The following is a 16,580-nucleotide window of genomic DNA, read 5'->3' as shown; positions in this document are numbered from 1 at the left end:
AATTGGGCTGGAGTGCAGTGGCGTGATCTGGACTGACTGCAACCTCCGCCTCCCCAGTTCAAGTGATTCTCCTACCTCAGTCTCCTGAGTAGCTGGGATTACAGGTGTGTGCCACCATGCCTGGCTAATTTTTGTATATTTTGTAGAGATGGCATCGCGCCATGTTGCCCAGGCTGGTCTTGAACTCCTGGGCTCAAGGGATCCTCTAACTGTGGTCTCCCAAAGTGCTGAATTTACAGGCATGAGCCACCGCGCCCAGGCTAACTTTCTGAAGAGAGGACTGAATCTTTTGATATAGCAGTCATGACGATGTCCCACCCAGCTTGCTCTGGAGAGCCAGCACCCTCTCCTGGGACCATCCCCCACTATCTGGCCAATCCCCATCTGGACATGCCCCTCTTGATGACCAAAAAAATCTGGAACATTGCCATCCCTCAGCATCAGAAACTTGCCCCTTGGGCTGATCTTGAGTTGCCTTCTCCCAGCAAGAGTGGTAAGTAAGCTCATTCCTGAGAACCCACCAGGGAAGTTGGGGACCAGAGGGGGTGCCGGTTGAACACTCATTGGCAGGAGACCCTGGTTTAATTTTCTACCCAGGCCTTTCCAGGCCAGCGGTCCTCCTGGTTTTGGCGGGACACTGCTGTGCTTTCAGGCCACCATAGTCCCCACTCCCTGTGACAGGGGCCTGTGTAGCAAAAGGAGGTTGGGACTTTGCAGAGGCCCCATAAGTTCTACTAATTCCAATTTTCAGGTACAACTGGAGACTTGATGCATTTTACCTTGTCCAAGGTGAACGAGTGCACTTGCCATCTGAGCCCTGTACTTATACATCTGGACTCTTCCCGGGAGGCAGACAAGCCCTGCAACCACAGCAGGGGAGAGACCATCAAAAGTGCATGGTGGCTGGGGGACACGAGTCCAGCTGAGCCAAATAAATCTCTGTGCTCAACAGAGCCCAGGGCGCACAGACTGCCTGGGTCCAGATGGAGTCCCGCTTTGCCATTTATTCACTATGTCCCCTGGGGGACGGCACTCAATTGCTTTGTATCACGGTTACCTCATATGTAAAATGGGCAGAGTGGCACTGCCTACCTCCTAGGGCTGCTATGAGGTTACATGGGCAGATTCACATGAAGAAGCTACAAGACTTCCTGGAGCAAAGCAAGTACTCAGTGAATGCTTGCCACAATAGAGGCATGAGTCTATATGGAAAATGTGTGGACAGACGCACCGCATGCAGCATGACTTGCGAGGCAGATTGGGTGACTTTGGAGGCAGATTGGTGGTTACAGGGCTGCAGGAGGGGAGGAGGAGGAGGGACTGCTTAAGGAGTGTGGGGTTTTATTTTGAGCGATGAGACGCCTTGGAACTAGATAGAGGTGGTGGTTGTACCACATTGTGACTGTACTATATGCCACTGAACTGTGTACTTTTATATTGTGTGATTTTATATTGTGTGAATTTCATCTCAATTAAAAAAAGAAAAAACTTCTGGGGATTGAGTTTGGTTAGAGTAGGTGGAAAAGATCTTTACTTTTTACACTTCTGTCCAGCTTGGCTTTTTGTTAAATCATGAACACATATGTGTATCACTTTGGTAATTAAACAAATTCAAGTTGTTTTTAAAAGGAACATATGATGAGCTCTGACTCATATTTCATCATCTATCACCTGCTTAGCTGTTGTCTGTCTGTCTGTTCATACATCCATCCATCTGTCTGTCCATCTGTCCGTCCGTCTGTTCGTCCGTCCATCCATCCATCCATCCATCCATCCATCCACCCACCCATCATCTATCTTTCCATGCAATAGGAACAAGAGCCTTGGAGGCGGTGTGAATGCCTCTATTTCAAAGCAACAAAAGTCAGGCTTAGAAAATTTAAGCCACATCTCCACTCACAGACCATGACCTCTAAATCATCTTTTGACTCCATCACGCAGCCCTTATTTGCATATGTGAAACACGGAGCACAAAGCCATTTTTACCCTGGCTCTGATTGACACTCTCTAGATGCTGGATGCCTGGCCGAGCTCTCGAAGTCACAGCAGGCCAGCATGGTCTTCCTGACCGCATCAGTCCTGCCTCTCAGGTGCCCAAATGCCCAGAGAGCCTGTAAGCCACCCACTCCCTCCTCTCCAGCCATGAACACCTGCTCCCCAGAGCAGAAAGCAGGCCCCCCAGCAGCCTCCCATGCCTGCATTCTGGAAAAATATAGTGGCCAAAAAACTGACACATGTAGGAGAGGGAAACACATAGGTAGCTGTCTGCATGGTAGCGGCTTCCACGTGGGAGTCAGGGCAGGTGTGGAGCACGCCTGAGTCCCTCACGGTGTGTGTGCTACCAAGTGGGAGGCGCCCCCACTCACCCCGGCCGCCTCCCGGTGCAGGATCCTGGCCACCTCTGCCTGGCCCAGACTCAGCTGCAGCCACACGGGGCATGTTTTGATGAGCTTCTCCAGGATGCTGATGCCCCGGCGGTGAGGAAGGCAGTTCTTCAGGGTGGCCGGCAGACAAAGCCCCATGCCATCTTCCTCATCCTCTTCCTCTCCTTTGCCAACAACTGGAATGGGACTGAAAAACAGAATCAAATGATCAGCCATCCTGCAGCCAGCCCAGAGAGGGTCAACCACACCCAGGGATTCCATTCAGCCATGCTTACTTATTCGGCATTAGGTAGTCAGTGCCCCTTGGGTAATTAAAAAAAAAATCAACAAACCATGGTCTACATCTTAGAGTGCTTATAGGAAAACAGGCGAGACACAGCGACAGTACAAGTAGAAATATAACAGAAACACAGTGCAAAAGCAGCAGGTAATTGCATCCCAGGGTGGGTTCAGGAAAATGGTGGCATTTGAGCAGAGCCTTGAAGGAGATTTTTGAAAACTTTTAAAGAGTAACACATGCAGTGAGATGCGCACATCTTGAGTCTACAGGTAGCCACATTTTTACATATGTCTACACCTGAGTAACTACCACCTAGGTCAAGACAGAAAGATCTGCACTGCCGTAGCCACTAGCCAGAAGTGGTTATTGAGCTCTTAAAAGTGGCTTGTCTGAATTGATATGCGCTGTAAGCACAAAATATGCATAGGATTTCATTCTAAAGACTCCTGGGTTCAAGCAAGTCTCCTGCTTCAGCCTCCCAAGTAGCTGGGATTACAGGTGTGCACCACCACACTCGGCTAATTTTTTATTTTTTTAGTAGAGATGGGGTTTCACCATGTTGGCCAGAATGATCTTGACCTCCTGACCTCAAGTGACCCATCTCCCTTGGCCTCCCAAAGTGCTGGGATTATAGGCATGAGCCATCGCGCCTGGCAAGATAATGTTTTAAATGTGTCAGGTTAAATAAAACATTATTGGTTACTTTGCCTGTTTTAATATGGCTGCTACAACATTTAAAATGACATATGTGGCTTGCATTAGATTTCCACTCGATGGTGCTAGTATAGGACAGTTCTAAAAAGTTCCCTCTTACCCTTTTCCAGACAACAGTGTCTGAGCCCCAGGATGTGTCAACACAGCCCGGTGTGGGGAGAAGGATCACACACCCAGGAAACAGCAACATCAAGCTGAGGAGTTCGCTGGGAAATGGCACTGCATACTGCTCATAGTTCTGTCTGGTTTAAGAGATCCCAGACCCTCCCCAAGACCCTCACGTTTGCCTTTCCTGTCCCAACACACACAGGCTGGTTCTGATTCCCAAAAAGGAGGAACAACATCTCAGAGCCTCACATCCTGAGTCATGTGGGCTGTAAGGTCTTCCTGCCTCCTACTAAGGCATCAAGTTTCTTATGGTATCTGCAGGGGTGAAAACCTGCGTCATACAGAGGAGGGCACTCAGCTGTGGGTGGTGCCTTCCATCTTGCCCTGTGTCTCTGTGATGTTGCCCAGGGATGCCAGGGATCAAGGCTGGTGTTGGTTCCAGAAGCATCCAGGGCATGTGCTATAAGGAGCCTCTCGGGGCAGGTGGATAAGGCCTGGGTAAGCCCTGTAAAAAGGCACAGGAAAGTGGAACCGCCTGAGGGCAGGGATGAGGGATACCAGGGGTCCCAGGGTGGTGGAGGGATTGGGCAGCACTGGATTAAACAGGCCCAGCAGCGTTGTGTGTTTTGAGCAGTGGGTTTCTGAGAGAACTGACTGGGACTGCCTGTCATGAAGAGGGGGGTGTGAAGGTCAGTGTTAAGTTGTCTGCACCCTGGGATAAAGTTCCCTCCCACATCCTCTGGGGAGCCCTGACTCTCACAAATGTTATGTGTGCTCCCGGCTGCCTATGGATTTCCCCTCCTGGTCCACAGCCTGCAGTCTACACAGTAGAAGGAGCCAGGTCACCAGGAAACCATGAGTGTCCTGGGAAATGGCAGGAACCCTGGGGCTGGTGGGACCAGGGTAGGATGGCTCTGTGGAAGTCCATGGCTGTGGAACTGGGGCTGAACAGTCTCATTTGGAGCTCAAGGCCAGGGTGGCCTGGCTGATACGGATGTAACCACTTCCCAGGCCCTGAGCGTGGTCCCAGCATCTCGTCTGGGAAAAGTTAAAATGATGGAGGTCTGAATTTCCCAGAAAAGAAAACACTTGGGCTGCAGTTCCTCCATCCCCACTTGGAGACACAAAGATATCTTCTGGCACCAAAAGATATTGTAATCATCTTAAACATCCCTGCTTGGCCCCCAGCCTCCCCCAGGCCAATTAGGACTTTTAATAACAGGGAGTGAGGGCAATCGACTTCCATTTCTTCTCTGCCACGAATATCGCTTAGCACTTGGCCAAGTCCTTTCCCTCTCAAGGTCTATTTCCTCATCTGTACAATGGAGACTGGGAGAAGGAAGATTCCCCCATTTGCTGGGTGGCCCTAGGTGTTCCCTGGGCTCATCCCCATTTTTTTTCACCTGCAGAACCAAAGCTGCCATCAAACAGAGAGGTTCTGGGAGTAATGAGGGAGTGGGCCTCTCACTCAGTTGGGCTGTACTGTTTCTGAGGACCTGCCAATGTCAGATGCTGTTCCAGGCACAGGTTAGAGCAGTGAACAAGGGTGAAAAACAAATAAACCTTTCATGGTATTTATATTCTAGGGGAGGAGGCGGGCAAAAAACAAGGCAAATGTGTGACTAGAGGATGTCAGATGGTAATACCACCACAGAGGAAGAGGAAAGGGTCCAGGGATGGGGATAGTTCCGAACTGCACAGCCAGGGAAGACGCCTGAAAAAGGTGACTGTGGATGAAACGCCTGGATGCAGGTATCTGGGGAAGAGATTTCCAGGCAGAAGGAAAAGCAGACTCCCAAGCCTCCAGCTCCTGCTCCCGGAACAAGTGCAAGGAGAGAGAGAAGGGTGAGAGTGGGTGGAGGTGAGGGCAGAGGGGCTGGGGGAGGGCCCCATGAGCATCTGGAGCCACAGGGAGAGGTGGCCCTAAATCCACATATACAAGCATTCCCCAGGGCTGGAAGGAGAGACTGGGCTGCCAGCTAGCTACACGCCTAGACCAACGCTCAGGCTTCCTTCGCAAGAATAAATGGGCCCATGAAGACCTGGTGGGACCTGGGTAGACTCAGGGCCCAGGACAGGCTGCAAGAATTCACACAGATAAACCTGGTTTCCAGCCCGGCAGTCCCACCTGCACCTTGAGGCCCGAGGCTGTTGCCCTCAGGGTGACCGAGTGAAAACTGCCCCAGGCTCCAGCATCACCAGGCCTGTACATCTCACTGTCTTGTGATCACATCCCTTCCTGCTCTAAAACTTTCAATGGATTCCACTGGCTAAAAAATTCAGTCAGTCCCCTAATGTTGAAGGCATTCCCTTTCTGGGCCTCTGCCCCTCAACCCCAGACACCCCCTACAAAGGGCTGCTCTCCATCACCCAACAGAACCCGCACTTCTCCACCTGGAGCTGGTGCCCGTGCTGTTCTGTCTACTTGCACCTCCTCCTTCGGGGTCTATTTCTTCTCCCAAGATTATTTCCACCTGGTAGGCAAAGATATTAGCCCAGATACAGAAAGCAATGATCATAAAAGAAAAAAGAGATTAAGTCAGACCGCATCACAATTTACGACTTCTGCCCGTTAGGCTGGGGGAAAAGAATTACAAAACATATCCAACAGAGAGCAAGCAAATCAATGTTTAAAGTGGGCAAGAGATTTGAACAGATACTTCAAAGAAGAAGACATACAAACGGACAACCAGCAGGTGAAAAAACGCTCAAAGTCATTAGTCATTAGATGAAATGCAAATTAAAACCACAATGCGATACCACGGTACAACCACTAGAATGGCTAAAATTAAAATGACTGACAACTTCACATAGCGGTGAGGATGGGAAGTGATCGGAATGCCAGTGCACTTTTGGGGAGTACCACATTGGTACAACCACTTTAGACAAAGATATGGCACTTTTTAATAAACCTAAACATATACCTAGCCTATGCCCCAGTAATTCCACTCCTACGTGTATACCCAAGATAAATGAAAGTATAGTACGTCCAGAAAGACTCGCACACAAATGATCACAGCAGCGCTCCTCTTAATAGCTCAGTACTCCCTGGTTCCAGGGTCCATCAGTGGTAGAACAGATAAACAAATGGTGGCATGTCCACACAACAGGCCAGTAGTCAGCAATAAAAAGGAATTACCCATACGCATGACCACATGAATGAATTTCAGAAGCATTATGCTGAGTCAAAGAAGCCAAATGCAAAGAAGTCCACATGGCACGAATCCACTTATATGAAGTTCAAACAGTACACTTAGATATGTGCATTTACTTCTGTCACATGCAAATTTTACACCAAAACAATAAAAGATAATCATAACTGAATACTGAACTCTGGTTAACTCTAGTTACTCATGCTGACCTTCAGGGGTGGTCTGCAACTTTTTATGAAATACATTAAAAAGTAAGGTGCATTCATGGATGAGTAAAGATAGGTAACAAAACAAATAGAGAAAAACACTGAGGGTTACTGGTGGGTGTGTGGGTGTTTACTGCAAAGTTCTTTCAAGTCTTCTGCATGTTTTATATTTTTAATGGTGAACTGTTGGGAAAACAGTTCTTCCCATCCTTACAGCCCCTTCAGAAGAGGCCTGCCTGCTGTACCTTGGGTTCGAATGCAGGCCTTGGGTTCGAATGCAGGCTGTGTGACCTCTGGCCAGTTATTAATACTTTACCTCTCCGGGCTTCAGTTTAACTACCGTAAAAACATAATTCGCTGGGCGCAGTGGCTCATGCCTGTTATCCAAACATTTTGGGATTAAGGCTAAGGCAGAAAGGGTATTTGAGCCCAGGAACTTGAGGTCAGCCCTGGGAAATACAGTGAGACCTCATCTCTACAAAACTTTAAAAAAAATTAGCCAGGCATGGTGGTGTGAGCAAGTAGTCCCAGCTCCTCGGGAGGCTAAGGTAGGANGGTGGAAAAGATCTTTACTTTTTACACTTCTGTCCAGCTTGGCTTTTTGTTAAATCATGAACACATATGTGTATCACTTTGGTAATTAAACAAATGTGTGTGGGCGGTGAAAGGAACATATGATGAGCTCTGACTCATATTTCATCATCTATCACCTGCTTAGCTGTTGTCTGTCTGTCTGTTCATACATCCATCCATCTGTCTGTCCATCTGTCCGTCCGTCTGTTCGTCCGTCCATCCATCCATCCATCCATCCATCCATCCACCCACCCATCATCTATCTTTCCATGCAATAGGAACAAGAGCCTTGGAGGCGGTGTGAATGCCTCTATTTCAAAGCAACAAAAGTCAGGCTTAGAAAATTTAAGCCACATCTCCACTCACAGACCATGACCTCTAAATCATCTTTTGACTCCATCACGCAGCCCTTATTTGCATATGTGAAACACGGAGCACAAAGCCATTTTTACCCTGGCTCTGATTGACACTCTCTAGATGCTGGATGCCTGGCCGAGCTCTCGAAGTCACAGCAGGCCAGCATGGTCTTCCTGACCGCATCAGTCCTGCCTCTCAGGTGCCCAAATGCCCAGAGAGCCTGTAAGCCACCCACTCCCTCCTCTCCAGCCATGAACACCTGCTCCCCAGAGCAGAAAGCAGGCCCCCCAGCAGCCTCCCATGCCTGCATTCTGGAAAAATATAGTGGCCAAAAAACTGACACATGTAGGAGAGGGAAACACATAGGTAGCTGTCTGCATGGTAGCGGCTTCCACGTGGGAGTCAGGGCAGGTGTGGAGCACGCCTGAGTCCCTCACGGTGTGTGTGCTACCAAGTGGGAGGCGCCCCCACTCACCCCGGCCGCCTCCCGGTGCAGGATCCTGGCCACCTCTGCCTGGCCCAGACTCAGCTGCAGCCACACGGGGCATGTTTTGATGAGCTTCTCCAGGATGCTGATGCCCCGGCGGTGAGGAAGGCAGTTCTTCAGGGTGGCCGGCAGACAAAGCCCCATGCCATCTTCCTCATCCTCTTCCTCTCCTTTGCCAACAACTGGAATGGGACTGAAAAACAGAATCAAATGATCAGCCATCCTGCAGCCAGCCCAGAGAGGGTCAACCACACCCAGGGATTCCATTCAGCCATGCTTACTTATTCGGCATTAGGTAGTCAGTGCCCCTTGGGTAATTAAAAAAAAAATCAACAAACCATGGTCTACATCTTAGAGTGCTTATAGGAAAACAGGCGAGACACAGCGACAGTACAAGTAGAAATATAACAGAAACACAGTGCAAAAGCAGCAGGTAATTGCATCCCAGGGTGGGTTCAGGAAAATGGTGGCATTTGAGCAGAGCCTTGAAGGAGATTTTTGAAAACTTTTAAAGAGTAACACATGCAGTGAGATGCGCACATCTTGAGTCTACAGGTAGCCACATTTTTACATATGTCTACACCTGAGTAACTACCACCTAGGTCAAGACAGAAAGATCTGCACTGCCGTAGCCACTAGCCAGAAGTGGTTATTGAGCTCTTAAAAGTGGCTTGTCTGAATTGATATGCGCTGTAAGCACAAAATATGCATAGGATTTCATTCTAAAGACTCCTGGGTTCAAGCAAGTCTCCTGCTTCAGCCTCCCAAGTAGCTGGGATTACAGGTGTGCACCACCACACTCGGCTAATTTTTTATTTTTTTAGTAGAGATGGGGTTTCACCATGTTGGCCAGAATGATCTTGACCTCCTGACCTCAAGTGACCCATCTCCCTTGGCCTCCCAAAGTGCTGGGATTATAGGCATGAGCCATCGCGCCTGGCAAGATAATGTTTTAAATGTGTCAGGTTAAATAAAACATTATTGGTTACTTTGCCTGTTTTAATATGGCTGCTACAACATTTAAAATGACATATGTGGCTTGCATTAGATTTCCACTCGATGGTGCTAGTATAGGACAGTTCTAAAAAGTTCCCTCTTACCCTTTTCCAGACAACAGTGTCTGAGCCCCAGGATGTGTCAACACAGCCCGGTGTGGGGAGAAGGATCACACACCCAGGAAACAGCAACATCAAGCTGAGGAGTTCGCTGGGAAATGGCACTGCATACTGCTCATAGTTCTGTCTGGTTTAAGAGATCCCAGACCCTCCCCAAGACCCTCACGTTTGCCTTTCCTGTCCCAACACACACAGGCTGGTTCTGATTCCCAAAAAGGAGGAACAACATCTCAGAGCCTCACATCCTGAGTCATGTGGGCTGTAAGGTCTTCCTGCCTCCTACTAAGGCATCAAGTTTCTTATGGTATCTGCAGGGGTGAAAACCTGCGTCATACAGAGGAGGGCACTCAGCTGTGGGTGGTGCCTTCCATCTTGCCCTGTGTCTCTGTGATGTTGCCCAGGGATGCCAGGGATCAAGGCTGGTGTTGGTTCCAGAAGCATCCAGGGCATGTGCTATAAGGAGCCTCTCGGGGCAGGTGGATAAGGCCTGGGTAAGCCCTGTAAAAAGGCACAGGAAAGTGGAACCGCCTGAGGGCAGGGATGAGGGATACCAGGGGTCCCAGGGTGGTGGAGGGATTGGGCAGCACTGGATTAAACAGGCCCAGCAGCGTTGTGTGTTTTGAGCAGTGGGTTTCTGAGAGAACTGACTGGGACTGCCTGTCATGAAGAGGGGGGTGTGAAGGTCAGTGTTAAGTTGTCTGCACCCTGGGATAAAGTTCCCTCCCACATCCTCTGGGGAGCCCTGACTCTCACAAATGTTATGTGTGCTCCCGGCTGCCTATGGATTTCCCCTCCTGGTCCACAGCCTGCAGTCTACACAGTAGAAGGAGCCAGGTCACCAGGAAACCATGAGTGTCCTGGGAAATGGCAGGAACCCTGGGGCTGGTGGGACCAGGGTAGGATGGCTCTGTGGAAGTCCATGGCTGTGGAACTGGGGCTGAACAGTCTCATTTGGAGCTCAAGGCCAGGGTGGCCTGGCTGATACGGATGTAACCACTTCCCAGGCCCTGAGCGTGGTCCCAGCATCTCGTCTGGGAAAAGTTAAAATGATGGAGGTCTGAATTTCCCAGAAAAGAAAACACTTGGGCTGCAGTTCCTCCATCCCCACTTGGAGACACAAAGATATCTTCTGGCACCAAAAGATATTGTAATCATCTTAAACATCCCTGCTTGGCCCCCAGCCTCCCCCAGGCCAATTAGGACTTTTAATAACAGGGAGTGAGGGCAATCGACTTCCATTTCTTCTCTGCCACGAATATCGCTTAGCACTTGGCCAAGTCCTTTCCCTCTCAAGGTCTATTTCCTCATCTGTACAATGGAGACTGGGAGAAGGAAGATTCCCCCATTTGCTGGGTGGCCCTAGGTGTTCCCTGGGCTCATCCCCATTTTTTTTCACCTGCAGAACCAAAGCTGCCATCAAACAGAGAGGTTCTGGGAGTAATGAGGGAGTGGGCCTCTCACTCAGTTGGGCTGTACTGTTTCTGAGGACCTGCCAATGTCAGATGCTGTTCCAGGCACAGGTTAGAGCAGTGAACAAGGGTGAAAAACAAATAAACCTTTCATGGTATTTATATTCTAGGGGAGGAGGCGGGCAAAAAACAAGGCAAATGTGTGACTAGAGGATGTCAGATGGTAATACCACCACAGAGGAAGAGGAAAGGGTCCAGGGATGGGGATAGTTCCGAACTGCACAGCCAGGGAAGACGCCTGAAAAAGGTGACTGTGGATGAAACGCCTGGATGCAGGTATCTGGGGAAGAGATTTCCAGGCAGAAGGAAAAGCAGACTCCCAAGCCTCCAGCTCCTGCTCCCGGAACAAGTGCAAGGAGAGAGAGAAGGGTGAGAGTGGGTGGAGGTGAGGGCAGAGGGGCTGGGGGAGGGCCCCATGAGCATCTGGAGCCACAGGGAGAGGTGGCCCTAAATCCACATATACAAGCATTCCCCAGGGCTGGAAGGAGAGACTGGGCTGCCAGCTAGCTACACGCCTAGACCAACGCTCAGGCTTCCTTCGCAAGAATAAATGGGCCCATGAAGACCTGGTGGGACCTGGGTAGACTCAGGGCCCAGGACAGGCTGCAAGAATTCACACAGATAAACCTGGTTTCCAGCCCGGCAGTCCCACCTGCACCTTGAGGCCCGAGGCTGTTGCCCTCAGGGTGACCGAGTGAAAACTGCCCCAGGCTCCAGCATCACCAGGCCTGTACATCTCACTGTCTTGTGATCACATCCCTTCCTGCTCTAAAACTTTCAATGGATTCCACTGGCTAAAAAATTCAGTCAGTCCCCTAATGTTGAAGGCATTCCCTTTCTGGGCCTCTGCCCCTCAACCCCAGACACCCCCTACAAAGGGCTGCTCTCCATCACCCAACAGAACCCGCACTTCTCCACCTGGAGCTGGTGCCCGTGCTGTTCTGTCTACTTGCACCTCCTCCTTCGGGGTCTATTTCTTCTCCCAAGATTATTTCCACCTGGTAGGCAAAGATATTAGCCCAGATACAGAAAGCAATGATCATAAAAGAAAAAAGAGATTAAGTCAGACCGCATCACAATTTACGACTTCTGCCCGTTAGGCTGGGGGAAAAGAATTACAAAACATATCCAACAGAGAGCAAGCAAATCAATGTTTAAAGTGGGCAAGAGATTTGAACAGATACTTCAAAGAAGAAGACATACAAACGGACAACCAGCAGGTGAAAAAACGCTCAAAGTCATTAGTCATTAGATGAAATGCAAATTAAAACCACAATGCGATACCACGGTACAACCACTAGAATGGCTAAAATTAAAATGACTGACAACTTCACATAGCGGTGAGGATGGGAAGTGATCGGAATGCCAGTGCACTTTTGGGGAGTACCACATTGGTACAACCACTTTAGACAAAGATATGGCACTTTTTAATAAACCTAAACATATACCTAGCCTATGCCCCAGTAATTCCACTCCTACGTGTATACCCAAGATAAATGAAAGTATAGTACGTCCAGAAAGACTCGCACACAAATGATCACAGCAGCGCTCCTCTTAATAGCTCAGTACTCCCTGGTTCCAGGGTCCATCAGTGGTAGAACAGATAAACAAATGGTGGCATGTCCACACAACAGGCCAGTAGTCAGCAATAAAAAGGAATTACCCATACGCATGACCACATGAATGAATTTCAGAAGCATTATGCTGAGTCAAAGAAGCCAAATGCAAAGAAGTCCACATGGCACGAATCCACTTATATGAAGTTCAAACAGTACACTTAGATATGTGCATTTACTTCTGTCACATGCAAATTTTACACCAAAACAATAAAAGATAATCATAACTGAATACTGAACTCTGGTTAACTCTAGTTACTCATGCTGACCTTCAGGGGTGGTCTGCAACTTTTTATGAAATACATTAAAAAGTAAGGTGCATTCATGGATGAGTAAAGATAGGTAACAAAACAAATAGAGAAAAACACTGAGGGTTACTGGTGGGTGTGTGGGTGTTTACTGCAAAGTTCTTTCAAGTCTTCTGCATGTTTTATATTTTTAATGGTGAACTGTTGGGAAAACAGTTCTTCCCATCCTTACAGCCCCTTCAGAAGAGGCCTGCCTGCTGTACCTTGGGTTCGAATGCAGGCCTTGGGTTCGAATGCAGGCTGTGTGACCTCTGGCCAGTTATTAATACTTTACCTCTCCGGGCTTCAGTTTAACTACCGTAAAAACATAATTCGCTGGGCGCAGTGGCTCATGCCTGTTATCCAAACATTTTGGGATTAAGGCTAAGGCAGAAAGGGTATTTGAGCCCAGGAACTTGAGGTCAGCCCTGGGAAATACAGTGAGACCTCATCTCTACAAAACTTTAAAAAAAATTAGCCAGGCATGGTGGTGTGAGCAAGTAGTCCCAGCTCCTCGGGAGGCTAAGGTAGGAAGATTGCTGGAGCCTGGAGGTGGAAGCTGCAGTAAGCTAGATTGCCTCACTGCATTCCAGCCTGGGCAACAGAATAAGACACTGTCTCCAAAAAATAAATAACTAAATAAACAAAAATAAAAATAAGTAAAAACATCATAGCTGTCTTTATTTAAGAGGGTTACTAGGAAAATTTCGTGAGTTGTCAACTACTTAGCACGGTGCCTGACACAGCATTCAGTAAATGGTACAGTTTTTCCATCCTTCCAACCCCCTAGTTATAAACGCTTCTCTTCCTCTTTCTACTACAGTTCTCACTTTAAAGCCTTGATTTTAGGACTCAGCACATTTGACTGACGTGACTGCGGCCCACATCTGTGTGTTGCTTGTCTTGTGCCCAACATCTGGCCCCAGGGTAACCCACAATTTCAAGTGCCTGGGAACCACGTGGCGTGGCTTGGCATGGACACAGAAACAAACCACTGGGAGGATCCCTTTCCCACCCTGTGAAAAGACACTAAGGCCCAGGATCGTCCTAGGCACCTCAGAGCACTGAGTGCTGAAGGGCAGCCTGGGGGCTCAGACTCCAACACCAGAGAGGACACAGGCCCCTAAGCCTTTGCTTTCCACCCACCGCCCAACCCTTTCGATGCTCTTCCTTCCCTCTGGGTGGTCCATGTGGCTGGAACAAGGGCCCTCCCAGAGACCTGCTCATAGGCAGATGCAAGGATCTCAGGGTGGAGAAGAATCTGAAAGGAAGAGGTCAAAGGCTTCAGCCCCTTGGCTTCGAGCAATGTCTAGAAGTTAGAGAAGGAACAGCTGGAGTTAGGGAAGTCTGGACCTTGAACTGTGTCCCTGGAGTAACAGGGCCCTTAAGGAACAAAGTGACATGGCATCGTCTCTGTCCAGGCCAAAGAAGGGTGACAGAGCCAGGCAGCTGCCATAGGTCACTCGAGTTCCTGGGTGTTCACTTGCGATTGCAAAATGTCTGTGCCAAGGATGGCACTTGGGGCAGGAGGGCAAAGACGGAAGTGCCCAGAGCAGGTAACACGCAGGCTTTGTTTTAGAGCTGTGATGACTCTCATCAACTGGCCTGGCCACAGCAGCTCCAGCGGCCAGGAACTGTCGCTAAGCCTACCCGGCATCCAATCAGCCATCTGTTGGCAGAGCCAGTCTCTCCGACACCCACACCCTCCCTCTCCCCAGCTGAACTCCAACTCCGCCAAGGACCCTGCAAAGGCAGAGCCGGGACCTTGGATAATGAAAGGCGCTTGCTGTTAAAGCCTTGGAAGCTTTGGAGCAGCTCCACCAGACACAGAAATTGCTCCACAACGGGTTGTTCTCCCACTCATAGGGAATAGAGCAATGAGCTCAGAGCAGCAGGGCCACAGGTTTCTGGTCCTACGGCTGCCACCGGACAGCCACCCAGACCGTCCTGCCCAACGCAGTGCCAGCAGACACCCCAGAAAACCCAGCCCCTCAGCTGCAGGACTCAGCCTCCCAGCTTCTACAAGGATTTTCTCATCAGCTCCCAAAGGAGGGTGGGAATTGGCCTGGAGTGTGCTCAGCTCCTGGGCATGGTGCCTGTGCCTGCATTTAGGCCTATTCAGCCTTGGGGGTAGAAGGGGGAAGCTTGGCCTCAGGGTGGAGAGCTAGCCTAAGGGGCTGACCAAGTGTGGGGACAGAGCGGTGAGGATGGCAGCTTGGGGTGTGGGGCCATAGCTGGATGCTGCCTGTCAGGAGTGGGGGGAAGACACAGAAGTCTCCCAGCTCCACAGGGTGCCAGCTTATGTCAGCCCTAGGGAAGCAGCTCAGAGAGCCCCAGCTCAGCCTCACTTCTTGTATAGACTTGGCCAGAAGACACCGGGGGTGGGGGAGAGTGTGTGACGAACGGGGAGGACTGGAAGAGGCCATCCCTACCCCACCTACCATCCTGACCCAAGGCAGAGTGACCTCCCAGCTTCAACCAGGCAAAGGGGGTCTATAGGAATGGAGAGGCCTGGTCCCTGGCCTTAGAGGGCTCTCGGGCCAGTAGAAGCCAGGATGGCCTGGTCCCGCAGGACAAAGCATCATGAGTACACAGAGGAAGTGCAGGGGACCCGGGGATGCCAGCCAGGACAGCAACCTGCCTATGTCATGAATTCCTAGTCCACACTGCACAGTGCCCACTGTGGGCCTCCAGAGCCAGTTAATTCAGTCATCCTCACACCCGCCTGATTCAACCTTGGAGGTTGATTTGTGTCTCCCCAGAAGGTATGTCCAAATCCTAACCCCAGTTCTTGTACATGTGATCCTATTTGGAAAAAAGGATCTTTGCAGATATAATTTAGGGCTACTGAGATGAGATCAACCTAAATTTAAGGTGGGTCCTAAATCCAACGAGAAGTATCCCTATAAGAAGGAAAGGCGCAGAGAGACACAGATGAGGTCCGTGTGAAGGTAGGGGCAGAGACTGGAGTTATGATGCCCCAAGCCAAGGAGTGCCAGAGGTGGACGGCAACCAGCAGGAGCTGGGAGAGAGGCATGGGCAGATTCTCCCTTAGACCCTCCAGATGCAACCTGCCCAGCCGACACCTTGGTTTTGGATTTCTGGAAACTTGCTACTGCAGCCCTAGGAACCAAATATACCTATGCTACACCTAGTGGTGCCATGTAAAGATGACGACACAGAGGCACAGAGAGGTTAAATAATTCCCCCAAGGTCACACAGCCAATACGTGGCAGAACTGGGATTCAAACCCTGGCAATCTGGCTCTAGAGTCTATGCTTCTAACCACTCTACTCTCCCAGCTCTTGAAAGTTTAAAAAAAAATATTTCATGTTTACATATCCTTGCAATACCTGGTAAAGAAAGGGTGTTCAATAATGTTCATTATTCCACTTGGGAATACATACAAACACACAGAGTGACAGAAATAATTTCCAGAAGCCTATGTAACATATCGAGTTATTTTAGAGAAATGAAGGTGGTTTGTTTCAAATTTTTATAATAATTATGCATCACTAACATGATTTAAAATCATCTGAAATAGGCCAGGCACGGTGGCTCACGCCTGTAATCCCAGTACTTTGGAAGGCTGAGGCAGGCAGATCACCTGAGGTCGGGAGTTTGAAACCAGCCTGGCCAATATGGTGAAACCCCGTCTCTACTAAAAATACAAAAATTGGCTGGGCGTGGCAGCACATGCCTGTAATCCCAGCTACTTGGAAGGATGAGGCAGGAGAATCCCTTGAACCAGGGAGGCAGAGGCTGCAGTGAGCTGAGATCTCACCACTACACTCTACCCTGGGCGACAGAGTGAGACTCTCAAAAAAGAAAA

General features: G+C 49.5%; 2 protein-coding genes across 3 annotated transcripts in view; both read right to left on the bottom strand.

Moving 5' to 3' along the window:
* Positions 1 to 3,058, bottom strand: part of LOC108316839 (ras and Rab interactor 3) — a 133,706-nt gene extending 130,648 nt beyond the window's left edge. The window contains exon 1 of one of the 2 annotated variants that reach the window (XM_017546972.2): positions 2,367 to 3,058. In XM_017546972.2, coding sequence (XP_017402461.1) covers positions 2,367 to 2,645 — 279 coding nt within the window. In that variant the 5' untranslated portion in view covers positions 2,646 to 3,058. The remainder of the gene's footprint in view (positions 1 to 2,366) is intronic. The other variant, XM_017546971.2, reaches the window with a different exon arrangement.
* Positions 3,059 to 7,496: 4,438 nt separating this feature from the next.
* The window catches only part of LOC108316838 (ras and Rab interactor 3-like), a 44,058-nt gene continuing 34,974 nt past the window's right edge, over positions 7,497 to 16,580 (bottom strand). Inside the window, exon 2 of the mRNA XM_037745166.1 lies at positions 7,497 to 8,454. Within this exon, the coding sequence (XP_037601094.1) occupies positions 8,208 to 8,454 (247 nt within the window). The 3' untranslated portion in view covers positions 7,497 to 8,207. The remainder of the gene's footprint in view (positions 8,455 to 16,580) is intronic.

The sequence above is a fragment of the Cebus imitator genome, unplaced genomic scaffold (genome assembly GCF_001604975.1).
Source record: "Cebus imitator isolate Cc_AM_T3 unplaced genomic scaffold, Cebus_imitator-1.0 Scaffold193, whole genome shotgun sequence".
Lineage (NCBI taxonomy): Eukaryota > Metazoa > Chordata > Mammalia > Primates > Cebidae > Cebus > Cebus imitator.
The sequence above is the reverse complement of the archived record's forward strand: the minus strand, read 5'-3'. Positions and strand labels throughout refer to the sequence as shown.